The 23841-nt window shown below is 40.8% G+C and overlaps 1 protein-coding gene across 1 annotated transcript in view; it reads right to left on the reverse strand.

The window, feature by feature from the left end:
* Window positions 1-20997, reverse strand: part of LOC111219574 (SRC kinase signaling inhibitor 1-like) — a 63042-nt gene extending 42045 nt beyond the window's left edge. The window contains exons 1-2 of the mRNA XM_022742293.1: window positions 20713-20997; window positions 6029-6055 (exon numbers count right to left, since the gene is read on the reverse strand). Of these exons, the coding sequence (XP_022598014.1) occupies window positions 6029-6055; window positions 20713-20997 (312 nt within the window). The remainder of the gene's footprint in view (window positions 1-6028; window positions 6056-20712) is intronic.
* Between the last annotated feature and the right edge of the window lie 2844 nt (window positions 20998-23841).

Genomic DNA, 23841 nt, shown 5'->3' on the forward strand with positions numbered 1-23841 from the left:
ATTGAAGTTAGCATGCTAACAGTTAGCCCCAGCCAGCCCCATCTCATAATACTACTTTGCGATAGTGAGTCACAGTAGCTTGAATCCACTCTGTCCTCAGTTCAGCATGAGAGGATGAGGAAGTAGCTGCTCAGTGGGAATATTATAACCCTCTTGCCTTGGCAGAGAGAACTTCCTTTAGGAATTATAGGAAAATAGTCACTTTGTCCACAAAAATGTGTTTTTTAATTCTCTACATCTTCACTCTGGTCCTGTCTTTGTGATAATGTGTATGAAGTATATACTCTGCATGGTATGGTATTATACAGTCAAGCGTTTCTTTTTAATTAACTTCTTCCTCTCCTTTGTCACTATGGTTACTTTAACAAGCAGAAGAAAAATCCCACAAGCAATAGGCTCCATTATAATTCCCTTCAAAATGAAGATGGCCGCTAAATAATTGGGATCCTATTGAAGCTGTCTCCAGTATTCCCCTCTCCCTGTCGGGGCCCACGGTGTGGGTACACTCCTCTAAATTCAACACTGAGGCGAGGAGAGAAGACAATAGGCTGTGATTACTTTGGCCACTCCAGACAGAAAGACAAGAGTACAAGAGATGTAAAATGGAGCATTAATATTTGTATAAGTGAAGCTGGGAGCCATGAAAAGGAGAGAATTATGCAGCACTCTGCTCCATTGTGTTTTTGACAGTGTCAGTGGCAGCAGCCGGAGCAGCAGCAGCAGCAGCAGCAGCAGCAGCAGCAGCCGTCGCAGGCTGCTGTTTGAATCCACGTCCACCTCTGTGTACAAGCTGACAATCCCCTCTGTTCTGTTTGAGGATGTGGAGGAACGTGAGTGTGTGTGTGTGTGTGTGTGTGTGGGGTCCTTGAAATGTGTGCACGACATATGCACTTTTTTTTTTTTTTTTACAGTTTCCATGACCACTGCAGGTCCATGTGCACATGAAAATGTATGTGCGCTCGCATCCAACATAACATAATTGTTTGTTAATCTATCATGTGTTTTTGCAGCGGGAGTATCGTCCATGTTTGTGTGTGTGCATTCAGTGAGTTGGCAAACTAATGAAACATCAAAGGGGACCAGTGGGGGACCATTAAACACATACCCACACACAGACACACACACACAGACACACACACACACAGACACACACACACACACACACACACACACACACACACACACACACACACACACACACACACACACAGCAGTGCACTGCTGCAGGGGTTTCTATTGCATCAGAAGAGGAGGCGAGACTCCCTGACTCCCTGAGAGGAAGAGGAGTGATAACCAATCCTGTATGAGCTGCAGACCGGCAACGAATAGGGGCAGATTGAAAAAAAAAAAAAAAAAGCCTGCATGTGTGTTTGTCACCAGCTAAAGAGACGAGGGGAAATGAGTGAGCTGCAGCTGCTACTGTACATGACGACAAGAACCCACAGCACTCACTAAAATTAGACAAGATTATGTGAATTATACAATAAAGGAGGCCGCGTTTCATCCAGAATCTGGTCATATTTATAATTACATAAAAATACCATTAGTACTTTCAATACTATTGAATGCTGTTACATTATCTTGTGTCAGTGTTAAAGGATAAAGCAGGACTTATTCTATATTTCTATTATTAGGTTGGTTTTTATGTGCATTTTCAATTAGCTAATAAAAAACCTGAATGGAAATGCTTGAAATTAAAAAACTTTTGAATTATCTGAAATTTTTACGCTTGGCTGTAAGAGCTGGTGTATATATAATATTAATGATATTGATTTCCACATTGTTTTTCACCATTTGCGGTTTGACTGGCGCTCTTTTAATCACGTCATCTTGTAGTACCCCACTTTTCTTCAGCGTTTTTAATGGCAACAAATGGAGAATTAGCGCCCTAACCCTGCTGTTTATTTTAAAGAATCAAATCCTAACGTTTTACATAACAACAGTGGATGGAAACATATATTCATTCGCAAAACTGTGCTACATTTGGACGATAATTATGAGTCACCTACCCTGTTTGTAGCCTTTAAGCCGAAAAACATTTGTTGAAAAAATAGTTAAAAAACAAATCAAATATTGAGGTTCAGTGTTTTCTAAAAAGCTCAGTAATGTCCTAAACCATTTGGGTATTGTAGTTTTTAGCAAATGTTACTCAAACAGGAAGTAATGGTGCATTTGTTGGGTACTATTTTCAGTGGTGGATTAATGCACATTTCATTCACTAGTTTCACAGGTTCACCATCTCCAACTGTATCACTTTTAAAAACCGACATATAACACGAATATTTAATGGACTTTTCTTCACTGCATGGATGTTGTTATTGGTGCAGTATTTGATTAATCAATTTAAAAGAAAACCTGGAACAGTGGTACTGGAGATTTTCCAACCACATATTTGCTAAAATCATGTACTAAATTTAAATTTAAGAGACAAAAGTAACAGCTATACAAAATACTGAAGACCTTAATTAAATTGAATCTGAAATCTTTTTTTTTAGGAAACTAAAATCAATTTAGTTTTAAAAGACTTTTAACGTTTTAATAGTTTTGTGGAAAACAATAGAGCTCTATGACAGAGAAGCATACGATACATCAGCCCCTGGATACAGACAGACAACACTTCCATTGTCATTGTAGTTTTTATGGGATTTGTTGAGAATACAAAAAAATATCAGCCCTTTTAACATATTCATAGTATAAACTGTAAAATGCATCAAACACTCGTGTTTAATCCTAAAGCCGCAGCTCTTCTATTGTTCCACTTGAGAAAATCCTTCAGCAGTTTCTGTTCGCTGTATCAGCGATAGGCATGAAAGGAGCCTTTAAGAAAATCAAGTAATTTTATGGTTAAGATTCTGTAAGCTGCAGTAAGTGCTTAGCTTAGCATAATGCACAACGGTACAATGTCCCACAGGCCACATCGCAGTGAAGGGTCAAAGGGGTCTGTTCAATGAGCATAATGTATTCAAGTTAGAGGTGGAACTAATAATGTATTATATCCGTTCATGGTTCTGCAGTGTTGCATTAGTTTGGAGGAAATCACATGAATGTTTTGTTTTCTCAGCCAAACCAGTTAAAATGTTTTCTTTATTACATTTTAATTTTCATTAGTTTATTTTTCATATGTTTTTTTTCACCCAAAATAAAAAAAACATTATTGTCTCACTTGCATCATTTTGGTTTTATTTCTCCAGGATTTGAAGGTTTTGCCTCCACCTCAGTAGAATGAAGGTGGATGAAGGTTCATGCGTGGTTAAACAGCAACACGTCTTTCCACAAACATTTGAATAATCCACACAACGTACCGTCAGCCATGATATCTTCAGAGGAAATAAATAGTCCTATGAAAGCTGAAAAAATCTCAAGAGAAGAACCTGGGCATATTAATTCAAATTTCTTTCTGCATGGATACACACCACTAGCAGGAAGTAAGACATTTTTCTTTTTTTTTAACTCCTGACCCTTTAAACATAATCACATGAACTCAGATGCTCATTATGGCAGGATTACAATCTCACTTTCAGTAAACCACACAGCAGCTTTCCCCTGAATGACTGAGCCAACTGTTATGGTGAGATTAATTAGCCCGTACTCAAATTTAAATGTCATTGTTTTCACAACAACACGAGGAGCTAACACTCCAGACCTTGATTAATCTGCTCTAAACCCGCCTGTTGGAGCTCACTCTGCAAAATTTCTCTTTGCGTTACTATTCTCACATAATGAGAGTCGAGTCTCTGCCTGGAAACGTGAAACCAGCTTGGCCAGCTCCAGCCGTAGCTACAAACTAATAGGAGCTATAACACGGCAGCTGGCAGTGACTGATGACCACTAATGGCTCCACTTTCAGATTAACTTGTGCATTTCACACTATTTACATCCCAGTCTTGCCAGAGCTGTGGTAAAATCTCCCACTCTGAGTGAAAATGAGGTTTGGTTTAGATGGTGGTGTTCAGTGTGGGCACATCTGAGTGGTTCAGAAATTCTGGAGGCAACGCAGTGTGTTTGTAACGGCGTGGGCTTACATTTGGCATTACATCTGATTTTTTTTTTTTTTTTTTTTTTCTATTTTTGCGTCATGTCTGATAATCCCATCTCCCATATTTTTCTGTCACTTGGCAACGTGTGTAACACAGTACAGATTACATTAATATTACCTTAAGAAATAAGAGGGCATGAATAATCTCTCACAGCTGTCTCCATTACTCCACGCTGGACTGCTCAGGAGCTCTGGTTCAGCTAATCAAATAATAACCCAGGTGTAACTGTCCCGGGGGCTTGCAAGGGAAGCACACTAAGTGCAACTTTACGCCTATGACAACCCTGAACTGGAATATTGCAGCATAGCAAGAATATGTGGCGTCTGGGGGGCAAGAGTCGGCATGATGATTCTAGATGAAAAGTAAGTGGATCGTTTAAGTTATCGCACTAACCCGTGGGGAACCATGAATGGTAAGCCATCCAATAGTTGTGGAGACATTTCACTCAGAAACCACAAATGTCAACCTCACAGTGGCGCTATAAGGAAAAAAAAACAGAGGGTCGTCAAAGTCGTTAGGATTCATCCTAATGACCATGAATGTCTGTAAAAGGTTTTGTGGCAGTCAGATCAGAAATATTTTCAGTCGGCTCGGGTGATATCCAAAATTTAATATCTCGTCACAGTCCAGCCCCAAATTTCAAGATATACGATATTATCTAGCGCAGTGGTTCCCGACCAGTGGGCCGGGGCCGCACAGTTACTGCACAAAGGCCAAATCATTTGCAAAACAGTACAATTTTGGTGAAAAGATGTAATTATAAATCAGACCACGTACTTGTTTGCTATCTCAGTGTGATTGTGCACTAAAAGATCACATCCATGGCAAAAACTGGAGCATCAAAATGGATAGCTGGTTAGCAACAGGAAGAATTGAAGGGGAAAGAAAGAAAGTGAAAAAGATCTTTGAAGAAGAAGAAAAAGTGCTTTGAGCCTTATTTGGCCTCCGCATTGTTACAGACTCAGATGTGGGCCGCCAACGTTTTTGAGATTATCAAGTGGGACATGAGTTGGAAAAGGTTGGTAACCACTGATTTAGAGGGGTGGGGGGATATTTTTAGAATCTAATTATATTATTGTATTTTTATCTTTCATATAAGAGATGCCGCCACTAAACAGCAGTTCAAAGTTTTGTTTGTCACATGCCGAGGTAAAATCTACAGTGAGCAAAGCAGTGAAATGAGAGTCAGATATAAAACATGTCACGTATGGTGGGAAATATCGCAATATTCAATAGTACGCAACAACTATTTCACAGTATGAGTAAAAACTTTGATGAGGATTCATTCATCCCCTAGGGAACATGAATGTCTGTATATTATCTAACAGAAATCCACCCAATAAATGGAGATATGTCAGTCTGGACCAAAGACCGGCCGACTATGCCGCTTGCATTACTAAAAAAACCTGCGGGACTCAGCCTGATAAGCAGACTGACTTACCATTTCATTTCACTTGACTATTCAGCAGAAGATGATGAACCCGCTCTAAATCCCAACTACAAAGCTCCTATTGGATCGTTCTCTTCACATAAAACAAAAAGGAAACAGCCGTCAATGAGCACAACGCCATTACTGTTTGACTCACTGAAAGCATCAGAGGTCTGGAAACATGAGATCTCCACCTGAACTAGACCACATACTGTACTTCACTGGCCTGTTGTGTTCATTCACTGTAATAACCATGAGTACAATCATTAGAAAATGGTGGTACACAGTTATGAGCGGCTGTACTCAGTTGGACAGAAAACTTGGAACTTGAAACCAATCAATCTCCCATTTCTAGTCAAGAACTCTGTTTACTTGCTTCCAAACAAATGTACAACAGAGAGTTTAACACAAAAGCTTGTGCCAGAATGTGACCAACACTCGATGCAATGGCGAAGAAGCAAGCAGGCATGCAAAAGACACAATGGAGAGTTATCCTATTAGAGACAAATCCACACAGAGGCACAGATTTACACTGAAACACAAACACAATATTGGCACTGACCTTGAAGCTCCAGTAGTTTGGCTGTTGCTAGGGGGTGGGGGGGGGTGGGGGGTAAGAAAAACAAAGAACAGGGGAGACAGAAAAGGGACAGGGGAGGGTAAAAGAGGAGAAAAACAGGACCGAGTGTGAGACATTTTCTCATGTACAACCACACTACAGAAGATCAAGCAAAAGAAGAGTGAGATAAAACCAGACAGACGGAGAGAAACTGCTGCGTCACTCAGTTCCCATGTGAAGATCTGTGAGTGATACCACAAAGTGTGACTAATGAAGTTTAAGAGGTTTAACGGTGAATTATTTTCATGCAGCGGCTGCGACGTGCCGCAAAATGTCTTCACCACTGTTTAAAATGACCACAAATTGTAGTTCAGCGTAAACAAACAAACCAATAAACAACCATTTTTCTTTTTTGTTACATTAAGACTTGGTGAAAAAATGATGAGCTAATTATCATGATGATAGCCAGATTAGCTTAGGTTGTCCTTCACTGCCATCATAATAGGACTTTAATTGCTTGTAATTGCCTCTCAGCAATTAATCAAATGTTTACAGTGGCTTCACACACACACACTAATGATGGAAGGCCGGGCAGCTCCTAAACTCAGCCCCACACACTCTCCCCAGATGATGCATGAGTTGTCTGGCGTGGACCCAGGAGCAGGATTAAAGCGACGAACCGATACCGGAGTAAGAAGCTGCCATCTTCACTTCATCTGTGCAGAGGACAACGTTCAGGTCCACGCACGTTTGAGTCTTTAAATTGTACGTGCCAAATGTACGTGGACAACCTTATCCACCTACCTGTGTACTTTTGTTCCGCCATCCTTTTCTTTCAATACACCAATCACAGCCGAGCATAACTTCATAGGCTTGGACAGATCTTCAATAATATCGCACCCACCACCATGCATTATTTTTCATTATATCAATTTTACTAATTAATTTTGACTGTATTGTGATATTCAATTTTGTTTCATTATTCAAAATCACCCAAGCCTAATTCTCATGCATCTTTCTGCTCTTATTTGTTATCATAGTTATGCTTATAAGTTATCAAATTTTGTGTGTATGTTAAAGGTAAAAGATTGATTTTTACTTTGGGAATAAATCCTGCCGCTTGTTGGATTGTAGAAAAACTTGTTGAGGCAACTTTCTCTTTTAATCAGTTTTAGATCATGGGGACATCTTGTCTCTAAAGCCCCTTGATGCCGTCTACCACTCTGCTCTCAGGTTCATTACTGATGATGCTTATAACACTCATCAGTGCATCCTGTATAAAAAGGTTGGCTGGTTCTCTCTCTCTCTCTCTCTCTCTCTCTCTCTGAGAGGCGTGATTTGCATATGTATTTGTTTATTTACCAGAACTGCCTTCACATATTACTTCCATGCTGGACCACGTCACACTAGGACTAATGAATGGCTCCATGTCCCTTGAGTTCCCTATAACTGAGCTTAGAAGATCTGGTTTTGCAGTCATTGCATCATCCACCTGGAACTCACTACAAAGTACTTTCAAAATTTAAAAAAAAATTCTGTTTGTACCTGCTTTCATCGACTTTGTTGTTTGATTTTTTTATTAACTGTATTTATATATTTCTTTTACTTGATTATTGTTCTTTTGTCTTGTATCTGGCTCTGGAAACACACAGTACTTGTTAGTGTGTTACATTTATTGTTGGTTTTGTTGACAATGACTAAAATACACAATATCAGCAGCCTTATTTTTAGTGCCTACAGGGTACATAGAGGAGCAGAAGCAATGTTGCTAAATAAGTTTATCATGGGAGTGGAAAGATGATGACACTTCTCCATTTTCAATTTAGACCAGAATGATTCTGCCTCAATTTTTCACTCAGTTTTGTATTTTTTTCCATCAGTTATGAATTATCAGACCATAGACTCTGCTGTTCCACATTCTGTGATTTCCAGAAAGCATTGATTATTGATGGTGGTATGTGGTTAGACTATCAGAGAGAGCAGCGCTTATGACTGACTTGTGTTGGTCCCTTTCCTGTTTCGATCAGCTCCATAAAGAAATGGTTTTCTAGTGCAGAAGAACTCGTCCCGAACGAGTCCAAAACTCAACCCCATCCAACACCTTTGGGATGACCTGGAAGACCAACTATAAGCCAGACCGGATCACCCAACACCAGGGGCTGGACCTCACTGATGCTCTTGTCCCTGCAGCAGGTTCAATATCTACTAGAAAGACTGAAACCTGGAGAGTGAAGCTGGTATAGTATAGAGCCCAGCTCCTCCATTTCTCCTGAATGAAAGGTCTCTTGTGTGAAGCCCAATCAAGCATCACTAGTTCCTTAACAATTTCCAGTCAATAAACGTGGACTGATGAATGCTAAATGTGTTGAATCAGAAAATGGATCTGAACCCAAGGTCTCTGCATGAGTCTTTTTTAAGACTAACTAACAGCAACGCGAAAGAAAAAGATGTGAAAGAGACAGAATGGATGGCTGCACTCCAAGAGAAAGGACCCTCTGTGGCCTCTACACGGCTCTTTTATACTGCACAACAACACTGCTATCAGATTTCTACCTTAGCTTAGCTAGTTTTTCTCGGTCAATGAACATTGGAAGATGTTTTTTTTTTTTTTTTTCTTCTACTACTGCACCTACCTCGATTTAAAAATAATCATACCTTGCAGTGACTGTCTTTTTTATGTGTAGATCCAGACGCATTATAATGGAAAGAATTAACAAATTTAGAGAATCGTGAAGCTCTGATGGAGATATCTGGTCTGACACTTATATTAATATACAGATTCTACGGTTAAAGGTTAATTATCAACAGCTATAATAACTCTATATCAACAATTGAACCTTCCAACACGTCTTCAGTAACGTAAAAAAAAACAAAAAAACATGATAGTGCAAATTGAAAAAAAATCATATTAATGGATTATGACATTTCTATTTTGGAGGTTAATCATTTTAGTTTTCATTTAAATTTCAATTCAGTTTTTATTTTTATAGCACCAAATCAAACACTCTATCACAAGGCACTTTACAGGGTAAGATGAAGAACTTACAATATTATAGAGAGAAACAGTTCAACAGTTCCCATGAAGAGCAAGAACTTAGCGACAGTGGGGAGGAAAGCTCCCTTTTAACAGCCTATATATTATCATTATTATTATTATTATTACATATTTAGCCTATATTTGTTTATATTTTGGCAAATTGGGACCATTTATGGCACCAGGTATGTTGAATTAGCAATTAGCAATGTAGCCCTTCATGTACAAACATCACTGGATTGCGTTGATACTGAAGAAAACGTGATGAAAACCTGGGAAAGATCTGGAGTTATAAGGAGCATATTTTGTCTATGATTAAGTGGATTTATCAACATTTATTCACAATGGACATGTATGATAATGACATCCGTCAAAAGGGGTAAGTCACACTGAATCTATAAATATGTTTATCACGTCTGTGTCTGAGTTATGACTCTGAGAAAAAGTCTGAATTTTAATGCAGAATTCTGGAGTGCCTGCAGACACAGGCTTTACATTTCATCTCATTTATACTATATTCACTTGAACAGAGATCCAGATGCATTATAATAAAAAGAAAAATTAACATTTAGTATCATCAAAATTACAAATTTAGAGACTTTTGAAGCTCTGGCAGAGATACATGACCTCCAGTTGTTCTACAGTTCAGTTAATTTGCCAAAATTAAAACAATCACAGATACAGCTCAGAGTAATCAGCGGCTATAACCTGATAAAGTGACCGTCTCCACTGTGGATCTTGTTAAAGCAGCTGGGCGAGACAGTCGACATGATGATAAGCAGTCATGACAACTGAGAAAAGCTATAATAACTCCTCCGCACTGATCATTACTGCCCGTCCAACAGTGTCAATACATTCTGATGTTATAGACGTGTTTCATACCGAGGTGCAAAGCTAACACCCAGAACTAGCTTAGCACTGACCAATAACAATATAACAGAAAGATAACAGTCTGTTTTTGTTCAGGTCCTCAAAAGAAGAGGCAGCAGTAACCTCAAAACCCATCAATTAATCAATCAATCAATCACACATGATGGTGCAGGATTAGCTTCTGGATGTGACTGCTCTTATCTGTGCCAAGATGCCTGCCTCCTTGTTGTACAGAGACATTACTGTCAAATGTTTTTTCTGTATGTTGGACAAGTCACGGTCGATCAGAGACCGTGCTGCGGTCGACAACTTCTGTTCATACCTACAGTCAAACAGTGTTTGACTGAACACAGAGCTCTGTTAGAGGTCGACTCAACAGTAATCAAATGTCATCACCACAGTCGATTCGACTCATAGCTGAATCCAATATCAAATGAAAAAAGAAAATGTTGCAAGGTTTCTGCAGAGTTCACTGATTTATATTCAAGGCTTTTTAAGACCTTTTTTAAAACCACACAGAGTGCAGCTCAGTACCCTTTTCATGGTCAGTCACATCGGTAGTAGAACGGGATACAAAGAGACACGAAAAGGCCACAAAAGCAACTCAAAACGACCAGAGACTCAAAACTAATACACAAATTCACAGTGGCCACAAAGACCCAAAATGACCACAAAGAAGACTCAACATGACATGAGAGAGACACAAAACCACCAAGAAGAGAGACTCAAAATGACCACAAAATTGTGGTCACAATGTGACGAACAGAGATGTAAAACCATCAAATAAAGGGCCTCAGAACTCAAATAAAGACATGCTAAAAACTTTTAGTTCCATCTAAGACCTTGTTTATTGAGGGAATTGAATTCAAGGCTTATCAAGAACTGCAAATGCCCTAATGTTTTGACAGACAGACAGAAGAGTGAAAAAGTTCTCCAACGACTGTGGTTTCAGACAAGAAACTAAAGACAACATCATTACAAAGAGACTCAACTTGACAAGAGAGAGACTCAAAATTACCACAAGGAGACATAAATAAACACAATGTGACTGCAATGAGACGCAAAATCACAGAGAGACTCAAAACCTGAATAAAGACATGCAAAAGAATTTCTCGTTCCATCGAAGACTTTGTATGTAAAGGGAATTGAATTCAAGGCCTTTCAAGATTTTTCGAGACCTGCAGATCCCCTTATGTTTTGAGCGGCGGACAGAAGAATGAAAGAGTTTCAGTTCTCCAACAACTTTGATTTCAGACAAGAAACTAGATGAGACTCACAGGGAATAATTCAACTGATTCTGTCTATGGAAAGCTGCAGCCAAACCTCATAGAGCCTCAATACTCTTTTTTAACTGTAACGAAAAGCATTTAAACTCAAGTTGCTGAAGGAATACACTCATCCTAAATGTTCCCCAAACACAGGATTGGGTTTAACATTTGTATGCTGCCTCTTCACTCTTAGCCCCTCGCAGCTTTCCTGAACACTGAAGTCTACAAATCTACTGTCACAACAAACAATTTGCAACTATTTTAGTAAAAAGTGAGAGTGTGCATATTTGACACTGTAGCTGCCACCGTGCTCATTTTAATACCGACTTGCACTTTTGGGTTATTTTAATGTGACTTTCAATTCAGAGCTCAGGTGTGTTTGTGTCATCTGTGACTCTAAATTCCATCACATACGCTCTGAGAGCTTCTGAAAACACAAATCCTCTTAATAATTAAATGAAGGTGTAGGTGGAACTTAATTCATGTTTGAGCAGCTGTTCAGGGAGCTGCCTGGATCCCAGAGATTTTCTCTGCTCGCTCCCGAAATCTCAGTTGCAACTTTTGAAATTCGTCTCACTTCATGTTGAATATGGAGTGGAGCAGGCGGGACGGGAGAAACAAAGACCTCGACGGGCCTGTGGGCTGCCGTGACCCAGATTTCAGAGCTCAATGTGGCTTCCAGGCCCGTGTCCAAACCCGTTGACCAAAACAGCACAATCATACCTGATCTGATGCCACCCAGCCTCAGTCTGCTTTAGCTGCACCGCAACCAAACACAGCCACCCAGCTTCTCCTCTCACATTTAATCAAACATATAAAGTCTGCACAGCCTGATTCTGCATCTCAAAACTTACACTTTTTTTTTTTTAGTCTTTCTGTCCTTAAATCCCCTTTTTTATATTTTGTAGAATAGTGGTATTTCAACACTCATCCTAAATATTTGCTGAATTTCTATGACACATCCACATGCAGTTCATCAGGCTGTGAAGTCTTGAAAAGGGTCTAAAATCACTTGAGTCTGCTGCTGTGTCTCAATTCAGGGAATATAATGTGGACATGGTCTACGAAGGTGTGGCCTTCCCAAGCCGTCGAATACAAGGAAGGCCAAACCGAAATGAGACGGCCTGGCCTACAGAGCATTTTCGCCCTTACCGTTGCGTCGCAAAGTGCGGCTCCTGTCGCCTAGCAACCGTGACTTGAGGTTTTAAGGCCCTTAGATTTTTAACGTAATGTACCATTAGCTGAACTGAGCTTAAACCCAATACTTAGACTTAAAAGTGTAACATTACTTTTATTACCACCACGCAGTTAATCTTGGGATAGGTTGGGCTATGAAGGATCCACACGTTGGAACCTTCATTGCCCAGGAAAAGGAGGACGCATTAGAAGGGGCCTTTGAAATGGAACAGCCAAGTCGCGTCGCTGTGATGCAGTCGGTCTTTAAATGCACCCTCCGGAGGATGTGGCTCCTGAATTGGGACACAGCTTACTTACTTGAAACATCTGCACATGGTTGAACATTAATCCCTAACCCTACAAGCCTACAGATAACAAATGAAGAAGCAGGGTGGAAATATTATTTACATTTCTCTTGAAAAGGTCAAGTGTTCCGCCTGAAAAACGGTACAATTCATTCTGCATCGATATTACCAAACACACCTATCCTGGGTCGGGGTCTATGCTATAAATATAATGAAAACCATCGGTCTGTTGATTAAACCAAAGGATGACTTTCTCTACCCCAGTGTCTGCATCTCATTCACCAAGACTTTATTAAAACATAATTACTTTTTATATAGTTATAGTTACAGTTCAGATACAGTGCAGGCCGTAAGTGTTTGGACAATAACACATCTTTTGGTTCTTCGGGCTTCAGCACATTAGGTTTGAAATAAAATAATAGATACTGCATTAAAGTGACAAGTCTCTGCTTTAATTGAGTGGGTTCACATCAATATTGAAACAGCTGTGTGGGAGATATAGCCCTTTTAACAGAGAATGCTTAAAGTTTAGGTCTTCAGAAGTAATTGGACAGATCAGTTAAACTAAATCATAATTTTTAAGATTTTTTAATTTGCAGTCAGTGACTTCCTGAAGTCCTCTACCCACAGACAGAGCTAGAGCTAGAGCTTCACCTCCTTGCTTGTAGTGAAAGTCTCTTCCCTTAGTGTGGTCTTCAGCAAGTGGACTGAGACGAGGATATTCCACCTCTTCATCCTGAACAGCTCTGTGGTTTCTCTGAACGTATGTTTAGGATCGTTGTCCTGCTCAATGATGGTATTGTCGTCCAATGGCTTTTCATGCATTTGGCTCAATCTGAGCCACAGACGTCTCCTGTAAACCTCTGCATTCACCTGGTTGTTTCCATCAGCAGCGAAATCATCAATAAATACCAATGTGCCAGTTCCATTGCACCAATACATGCCTAAGCCAGAACAGAACAGGCACCAGGTTTGACAGATGAGGTAGTGGCTCTGGGTCATGTGCTGTTCCTTCCATAATTTTGATAGACGATAATTTTTGTTTCAGTTAACAGAACTTCTTCTCCTGTGTTTTTGTGAACTGCAGCTGGCCTCTCTGTTTTTGAGGTTTCTCAGGTGTTTGGTTCTTGCGATGAATCCTCTGAGGTTCAGGTCATGAAGTCTGTTCTTGATCATTAATGAGGAAACGTGTCCGCCTACATTCCGGAGAGCGTTCTGAACATGCTGTGCAGTCAAACAGGTTTTCTTTTCTGGTTATCCACAACATTTGTGCTCCTTGGTCTCACAGGTTGTTTGCTATTTTGTAGTCTTTCTGTGTGCACCTGCTTCTGTTGATCTTTGCAAACCAACTACCTTTGATCTCTCTGATAGATTTTCCTGCCTTGTTATTATCTCCTTCACTTGCGTGGTCACCTCCTTCTGACTCTCATTTAACTCTGAACCAACATGTGAGCTCTTCTGTGCATGAACTAATGTTGAAACTTCTATGTATTAAGCTTGGACTGATATTCAATAATATCTATTTGATAATATCGAATATCGCAATATTTCCTGCCATATGTGATAATATTGCATATGGTGATTTTCAGGCTGGACTGTATCAAAATATGAAATGATATCGCCCAAGCCTAAACGTCTTATCCATTATTCCAGTTCAAACTGAATGTGCAGAAGCTCAGAGCTCCATCCATTTTCTTTTGCTTATCAGGGGTCGAGTCGTGGTAGCAGGCTAAGCAGGGTATTCCAGACGTCCCCATCTCCAGCAACACTTTCCAGCTCCTCCTGGGGGATCCTGAGGCGTTCCCAGGCCTGATGGGATATGCAATCCCTCCAGTGAGTTCTGGGTCTACCCCGAGGTCTTCTCCCAGTTGGATATGCCCAGAAAACCTCCAAAGGAAGGCGCCCAGGAGGAGTCCTAATCAGATGCCCGAAGCACCTCAACTGGTTCCTTTCGACATGAAGGAGCAGCGACTCTACTCCGAGCTCCGCACCCTATCTCTGACGCTGAGCCCAGCCACAATATGGACGAAACTCATTTCAGCCGCTTGCATCTGCGATCTCATTCTTTCCATCACTACCGATCAATGAAAAAAGCTCAAGGCTGACTGCCCAAAGTTTATATTTCTATTGCCCCTCTGTCTGTGACTTACATGCTGCTGCTCTTTTGACCTGGTTCTGTATCTTTGCAGGACTAACACAGTCGTATCTGCTCTCTGATGTATTGCAAATGATGATGCACTAGCTTTGACATTTGCCCAAACACTTCATCTTAGCAGACTCATAATTTGGTCTCCTAGTTTGCAATCAATAAATGTCCTACTTACATTCATCTCACCAGCTTTATATTTGCTTTTTCATTGCTAAAGAATAATAATGCTGTGATGTATAATTTCTCAAGCTACAGAGCTAGCAACCTCTTCAACCTCACGCTGACTTCACGGTTTCAACTTTGAAGCACTTCCTTCCACGTGGTGGCCTCGTAATTACAAGTTGACAACTGGGAAACAGGCGTTAATATTATCATCCTCCACACAGGTTCTTGTCAAAAATGATTGTAACAGAAACAAACAGCTGATAATTGTGAAGTCAAGTACCCATTGTGTTATAATCCCCAATATATCTTAGCGTTCACACAGAGCTGCGCGCTGTGTAATCACCCGCTCCCATGGTTTATTCACCTTAAATTGGAATGACAAGAATTACCGCCAAGTCACTCCACAGATAATTTAATGCACCAACAAGCGGACATTTTTTGGAACATAAAACCTGTCTCATCTAACACAAACAGGCCCCCTATGCGCCGTGACTCAGTGATTACTGCCTGCAATATTTCTCAATCACTTGAGCTGAAATCCCGAGGCGCACATATGCGCCAAGGCAGACAGGGCTTAGAGAGACGAGGGGGTAGGAAGACGGGAAGAAGAAGAGAGGGAGAGAAAAGAAAAAGAGAAAACAGCAAGAGAGGGATGAGCACAGAGACATGCATGCCTGACCTGCATGCCAAGTAGCCATCTTTGTACCCACCCTCTTTTTTTCTACCCCCCCTCACTCACTCACTGTCCGCTTTGCTTCCTCTCCAGTCCAAACACACACACCGACACATGTGCACTCACTCATACACTAACACACACTTGTGTTTATGTTTGAACATTATGCTTCTACTCAGAGGCTTAACAACATGTGCACGCATGCATTCACACACATACTTGAACACACATCACTGCGGCAGCAAAAGACACACCTGGAAAACACCTGCCTGCTTGGGAACACCTAAAACACACACACACACACACACACACACACACACACACACACACACACACACACACACACACACTTACTTAAATTAAACAGAAAGGGAGGAGAAGATGAGTTTTGTGCTAACTATCTTTACATCACCTGGACTGCACACACAAATACATATCCATCCACATATATTGAGAAGATGCAGACACACACACACACACACACACACACACACACTCTTGTACTTTACATCACTCCATCACCCTCCACTCCGTCATCAGTCATGCAGCAGCACGAGCGTCACACAGTCATGGCAGCTCCACGGAGGAATGCCCAAACGTCTCAGCTGAGGATGCAAGGACGGGGTTAGAGAGAGTTACCGTAGCTACTTAATGAGCACGTCGGCCGCCTGGTGCATCCTCCTGCTCCACACGCCTCCCTCTTCCTCCTCCCCCCTCTCCATGTTTTTTTTTTCACTGCGGCTCTGTGTCTTTCCCGCGCCCCGAGGATCCGCCAGAGTCCCCCCTCGCTTGTACCCGTAGTAGCACCTAAGAGGCAGTTAGCATCTCTTCGTGCCCCTCCTCCTCCCACTCCTCCTCTCTCTCCTCTCTCTCTCTCTCTCTCTCTTCTTGTGTGTCACTCTCTCTCGCCCCACGTCCCTGATATAAACGATAAAAAAACACCCTCCCTCCTTCCCTCACTGTCTCTCCCTGTCGCTCCTTCTCTCTCCCGCTGCTGTTGCCTCTCACTCAGTACAGCGTGTGCCTCCTTCCAAAGCCCAGGCATTGCCAACCATATGATATCACTCAGTTGCCTTATATGGGAGACAGTGGGTTGCCATGACGACAGCAGACTCCACCTGTTTCTCCCAACTCTCCCTCTCTCTCTCCCCGTCTCAGTCCACCTTTTCCATCAGGAGATAGATGGTGTGGTTTGGGTAAATAGACACAGCACATGGAGAGAGAAGAGTGGGTGGAGAGGAGGGAGGAGCGGGACGGGTGAGATCAGAGACTGAGTTGTGATTGACAGAAGAGGTTTGGTTTGGAGGGAGGGATGAGAGAGAGAAAAGAGAGCAGAGTTAAAAACGTAGTTCAATGTTTATTTGTTTTCTTTCAGAGAATCAGATGAAAAGATTGAAATTAATCATCTGTGTTGAGTTTGGAGCTGGAATCAGGCTGTAGTAAACCTAGCTTCGCATAAACAATAATAATATCAATGATGAACGAGCCAGTGATTGTGAAGCAGCTGATAACAACCACCAAATACAAGCATGAATTCAGTGCAAGTTCTGAAATAATCCATCGATCAATTGATCAGTAGGATTATTATTAGTAGCTATTATGTTGGTAATCGATTAATTCATGTTTTGCAACCAAAGTGCAATTGACGCTTAACTGTGATGTTTTGCTGCTTTTGTCCGTCTTGTGTGAATATTTTGGGATTTTAGACTGTTTGATATAAAGTTAAAAACAGAAGACACAGAAGGAATAAGATAAGACAGAAAATAAAAAATTTAAATTTAAATAAAGTTAAAAAAAGAATATATGAAATATATACAGTCAAGTAAGATACAATATTATAAAGGAAGTGCAGTGGTGCATAAGTGCAAAGCAAAATGCAACAAAGAATTTCAGGCCTGTATCAGGAAAGTCAAAGCTTGTTAAATAATATCAAATATATAATAATAATATTGGCTCTGAGTCTCTGTTCTGATTGGCTGACTGTTTTCTAAGTGATCCAATAAAAATATGGCAGATTTCAGGTAACGACTCAGAGAAACCAAAGCCTGGTAGGTTGGATGGTGAGTCCAGATGGGCGGAACTTGGTGCATGGCTGCTTTGTTGTGACATCACAAAGTGACAGAAGTCCTGAAGGCAGGTTTTTAAGGCTCAGTTTCTGAATACAGGCTGTGTGTATTTCTCTGTGGACTGAAAGCTTCGATACTTTCACAGTATTAATATAGAACCTAGACCTGCTTTACAATCAAACAACACATGGACATCTACCTTTAGACTATATGGGACCTTTAATAATAGAGATTTCACCTTTCTGTGCCAGAGCCATAAAATAAATACAGAAAAAAGCGACAGAAAAATTGCCTTGAAATAAAGTCTGATGAGATGAATGCAGCTATAAGTCAATTTAACAGATATAACAGCTTTTAAATTGACAGATACTGCTGATAGATCAGTCTCTGCTGATTGTTTCGGACAGAATAACCCCATCTCCCAACCCAACGAGGACTAACAAAATCAATTTGCTCTGCTTGTTAGGCATACAATTGTTCCTGCACAGAGACCAAAACCAAAACCTGTGCTCACTGCATCTGGCACCCGAGGCAACAGTATGAGAGTCCGAGCAGATAAGTAAACTGTACATATCTGTTCTCCTGCAGATAAACAAACAAGATTCACTGTGTTAATAAGTGAGATTCAGATGTTTCGCCTCCTGCCTTTATGCTAAAGCCTAAAACCACCTGGAGTCCAGCTGTGTATCTAATGCACAGACATAAGATTATCTCACACTGAAAAAATAAAACAAATAAATGTAATGTATTCCCTCAAGATGTTGACCGATTCCTTTAAAGTACTCGAAGAAAAGCTGAGGCAGGCTGTTCTGTCCAGACCCTCTGTCACAGGTATCACGTCAGAGCATGCGGTGATTGATGGCAGAACCAGAGGGAGGATATGAGGCCGACGGAGACAAAGGAGAAAGAGATCCGGTGGAGCGGAGAGTTTAATATCATATATTTCACATTCTGACATTTTCTCACTGACTCACTTAAATGCTTTTCTCCATATTCTATTGCTCACTCTCTCAGATAATAACCGCTAAAAAAGTGTCCATTACTGACCCAGCAAGCCGGTCATAAAAATGCCTCCGCTGTGTGTGTCTAAAGCCCCAGAGACATCTCGCCACATAATGCGCTTGTGTGGGTTTCCGAGCCCACCGACGTGCCTCTATTATCTCCCAGGAAGAAAATGTTCACATGTGGAAATAGAGAAAGCACTCAGCGAGCTCATACCTCCCCCAAGGCTGCACTCTCCTCTAGATTTGTTATTGTACAGAAATGTGGGCCTGGATCTGCATTAAAATACATACAGTGATAGATAATCTGGGAATGTATTCATTCATTCAATGGCTGCAGCTCTGCAGGAGAAAATAAATTCTCCCAAAATGTTTGATGCCAAAGTCAAATGCTGCCATTAATCACTGATTTATTGCTTTGGCCTCAATGGCCTGACACAACCAACCCGGTTTGTTATATCACCCAACCCGAGCTCATCCTCCTCTTTCTCGTGGAGTGGAGGTCTGTGCTGGTGAGTGGCAGCACGACATTAACTGTTTCATCTGTGGCAGAATCCATTTGTTTACTTTAGTTCTTTTCATCTGAATTCCAAAGGCCGTGTTCAGACCCGCATTAACACGCGTCTTCAACGATCTGATGGCGAGTGGTCAGCTCCAAGTACGTCAGTTCACACAAGGGTTGCACGATCTTAACCATTCATGTGTGTATGGGGGCTTCCATTTGCGACATGCCCCCGACCCCCTCAACTTCGTCTTCTTGTGGATTCCTTTCATGTCATCTTATTTCAACTAAATGAATCCTGTTTGTTTTGTATTTATGGTTAGGAAAGGAGGACTTATTGTCCATATGTTATAAATAAAGTTAGTTAAATTTTTTTTTTTTAAAAAGCCTAGTGAAGTGCGGTCAGGTCTCTGCACCGTGGTGTCTTTTCCTAAGTCCTTATGAATTCTCCTTCACGTCCTCTTTCCTCGACCTCAGGACGTTGTCCATCCAGGTCGAGGAGAAGTGGTTAGAAAGGAGATTATCTTGACTGTTCGACCGCAGCCCAAGGGAATGTTTGTGACAGATGTAATGAAATTCCCTCAAGTCTAATCTATAATATTCATGAGGATGTGGATGGGCACAATCCAAACACCATGATGCCTCCTGCTGGGGCTGTTGCCGCCACAGAGGCAGACAAACTGCATATAAACAGCTGGATAGAATTATAAATTAATACATATAATAAAATGTGCATAAAAACAGGTGGAAGGAAACTTTTCTACACAAACAAACAATCAGGACCAACAATATCAGATTGTAGATTGAGATTCTTCTATTTCAGTGCTGTTAAGTTCTTGTCTTAATCACCAAACTGCCCAAGAGAAACATTAGAAATACATGAAGATCACTCTGGATAAAAAAAAAAGATATATTTGACCGTATACTGTTCCAGTTTTATGTTTGTTTAAGCATGTGTATCCCTGATGAAACCTGCTTTACGGCGCGTTATCCTGCGTCCTGCTGGTTCAGACAGACATGTTTATTGAGTAAAATCTTCCTCATAGTTCCTTTGATATCTTTCAGTATTCGTGCTATTTTCTCTTGGTGTTCTCCCAGGACTGCGGCTGTGTGAGCTGGATATCCTGACGCACTACAGAGGAAACGGTGGATAAACTGTGGCTGATGTTTGATTATAGAGGTAAACAGTGGTATCTGGTGTGATAACGGTGCTGTGCGGTGCAGCGGAGTCCTTTATGTCAACTGGTCCTCTGGAGGATTCTGGGAAAAAGCTGAATAATCCAACCTTGGTCTATTTTTATGGAAATTAATTGAGTGTGTGTGAGATGTGTTCTTTATTATGTGTAGTCTTAACGAGGACTTTAGTGACCAGTGCAGTTATAATAATACTTGTGTTACCACGGGAAAACATCACAGGAGTCTTTGTTATTTCGTTTGTTGTCAGCTAATTAGGTGCGTTAAGTGCGCGGTGAAGTTACCTGTCGTCCTGCGGCGGCGGAACCCTGCGACATGCTGCCGGGGCTGTTGGAGTACTTGTTTTTCTGAAGGTCCATGAGGGCGTCTCGCTGGCGTTCGATGTCCGCCTTGTGTATGCTGTTCAGGGCCTCCAGGCTCTTGGCGGCCACGGAGTTGTGGCGGCGGTCCAGCGAGGACGCCGTGAACCCCCCATTGGTGTTGTCGGGGAACCGCCGGGCCCCGCGGTTGCCGCCGCCAGCCAGGGTGTGGTAATCCCGCGGGAACTCGGCATCGCCGGCAGAGATCATGGGACCCTTTCTCTTCTCTCGACCTGCAGACGGAGGGGTCAGTGTGGGGGTGAGAGAGAGGGGTAGAAAGTGAAGGAATTAACAGTGAGATGACTATTAATGTCTTTGATGTCACATAATTCTGCATGTTTTCGAACATTATAGTCCATCCTAAGAACTTCACTTTGCCAAACATTTTCCAAAGCATTTCCTGACTTCCTGTGTTCCACGCAGCCAGAACTTTTCCTGACTTTACCAACATGGAAAAAGGAAGAAGCAGAGATTATCCACACACTGGAATTTAGCTCCTCACCTTCATCTGACTGAAAAGGCAATGTTTAGAAACAGGTTAATGTTTAACATGATAAAAGGAGAATGTGCATATATTTAGGGAAATAATAACAATATGCCTCTGTCATTGTCAACCAGTCAAGCAAAACAACTTAAATAATATAAAATATGAGTGAATTGGACCTTGAGGTGAGATTCTTCAAAGGTCAAAGATTCAACTCTGAAACAAAAACAAGGAAAAGAAAAAACACTGACTAAGATCATGAGACATGACTAAAAGCTCCAGAACAGCTACTAAATGGACCTTAAGGTGAGACAGTTTCCACAGTCAATAATGAACTTAGATCAAAACAATAAAAGCAAAAACTGTTATCATTGAAACAACAAATTATATAGGTAGAAAATATGTAAATATACAGTAGTCTCAGGCTTTTGGATTATTTAAGGTCCCATATAGTATAAAGGTAGATGTCCATGTGTTGTTGTGTCCAGGTCTAGGTTCTATATTAATACTGTGAAAGTATCAAAGCCTCAGTCCACAGAGAAATGCACACAGCCTGTATTCAGACACTGAGCCTTAAAACCAGCCGTCAGCATTTCTGGAAGCCCCAAGCACCGCCCACCTGGACCCACCATCCAGTGTTTACCTGAAATCTGCTATATTTTTATTGGATCACTCTGAAACCAGTCAGCCAATCAGAGGATAAACTCATAGCCTCCTCTCTTTAGACCTGTTGTTACTGAGCTCCAGAGAGAAGCCTGAGAGAGGAGATGTAAAACTACACTGAGAAGGCTTTTGGTTCTTAAAACCACAAATCAATCTTCTTTTGGGTCAACCCTTCGAATAAAACACAGAAGAAGAGGGAAATATGGGACCTTTAAGTAAGGATGCAGAGTAATACAGCAACATTATATAAATTTCACAATGCTGCTGAGCAGAAAATGATAGTAAAGAGAGGAAAATGTCACCAGATCAAAACACTAGACAACATGTCAGCAACATCCTAAATTTAGTAAATAAAGTATTGAGGACTGTTTCAAAGATAAAGCTGAGATACTCATTATTTAGAGTTACTGCAGTAGCAGGGAGTGTTTGAGTTTGAAAATCGACTGCTGAACAGCAGCAGTTAATGGAAGACACGACCACATTCACATTATTCATTTGACTTGACAGCGATGTTTACTCACTGTTTCTCTCCTGGATTTGAGCCTGACAGAGGAGCACTTTTTGACAGATGGCTATAAATTCTCAGATGTGGGAGCAAATCGCAGTTTCCTGCTTGCAACAACTTTAGCTCACAACAATCTGACACAACTTTAATAAAAAAGTCAAGGAAACGAATTGTTCATTGTGATGGATTACTCATATCAGTCGACTCCGAGTCTCTGCTGGTTAATTTTCATATCTTGCTGAAATAAAGAATAAAACAAGCTGCCTGAAAGGAGGGAAATGAATGATCCAGATGTGCTGCGGTACTTTAAACTGCCCATTCAAGTGTAAGTGAGTGAGATGGTTCGTGCTAATATCACAGCGCACAGTTAATTGTGTAAACACATAAGCAGTAGTTAAAGGACCTGGAGGCCTGTCAAGTGTTAATGTGAGGACCTACAAACCTCCTGCAGCAGCATCCACACACTCACTCTGTCCTTAAACAATCGACACACACACACACACACACACACACACACACACACAGTCTATAAATGTCTGGAAGAAACCGTTTTCTGTCTCTTGTTTCACTCACACACACACACACATATATTTATGAAAGCACAAAAACACCTCTGGCAATATGGCCCCTGTGAAAACAGCTGCAACATCTGTCTAGTCCAACAACTGCAAGTGTCCCGGGAACCCCGAGGCGAGAAAAAAAAAAAAACCTGCCTGTTATTATATGACGGCAGAAGTGTCCCACATACGTGTCACATTCAGTCAAGGAAAAGTGACATGAATGGAAATGATGTCGTCTTGTACGGGGAATGGTTTAGTGCCCTCTTGTGACCACTGACACGTAAAGCACTGCTGACTGGGTGCAGGTGAACAGCTGCAGCTCAAAGTGAGTTGTTTACATGATAGTGAACAAGTGTAGTTTTTTTTTTTATATCTGAATAAGCTGAAAATCAAATAAATGACACAGAAATAAAACTGGTAGGTAAAGTTGAGGGATAGGGAAAAGGCCCACCTAAACCTCTACCTAAATGATATTATGTCATAATATAGTTACACAGGTTATGACAAAACAAAATGAGTCTCACCAAATAAAAAAAAAAAAATAATAATAATAATAAAAAGAAATAATCAATATAACTGGGTTGTAAATGTAAAAAAAAAAAAAAAATCATCATAAATTTGATAAGGGAGAAATTTTAAAAAGGTTATAAAAAATGTATTTGCCCTTAATATGTGTGGATGAAGTATGCAGACTAAAAAAGTTCATTTCTAATTATACCAATAGTTTTAGTCACTGTTTAGTCCTCTGTTAATTATCTAGGATGTTTGTTAGACAGCAGTCTGTGTGGAAAGAGGAACAGAATCAACCTGACTTGATTATTAAATGAAGTCTTAGAATATCA

The sequence above is a fragment of the Seriola dumerili genome, unplaced genomic scaffold (genome assembly GCF_002260705.1).
Source record: "Seriola dumerili isolate Sdu_G_001 unplaced genomic scaffold, Sdu_1.0 BDQW01000068.1, whole genome shotgun sequence".
NCBI classification, from domain to species: domain Eukaryota; kingdom Metazoa; phylum Chordata; class Actinopteri; order Carangiformes; family Carangidae; genus Seriola; species Seriola dumerili.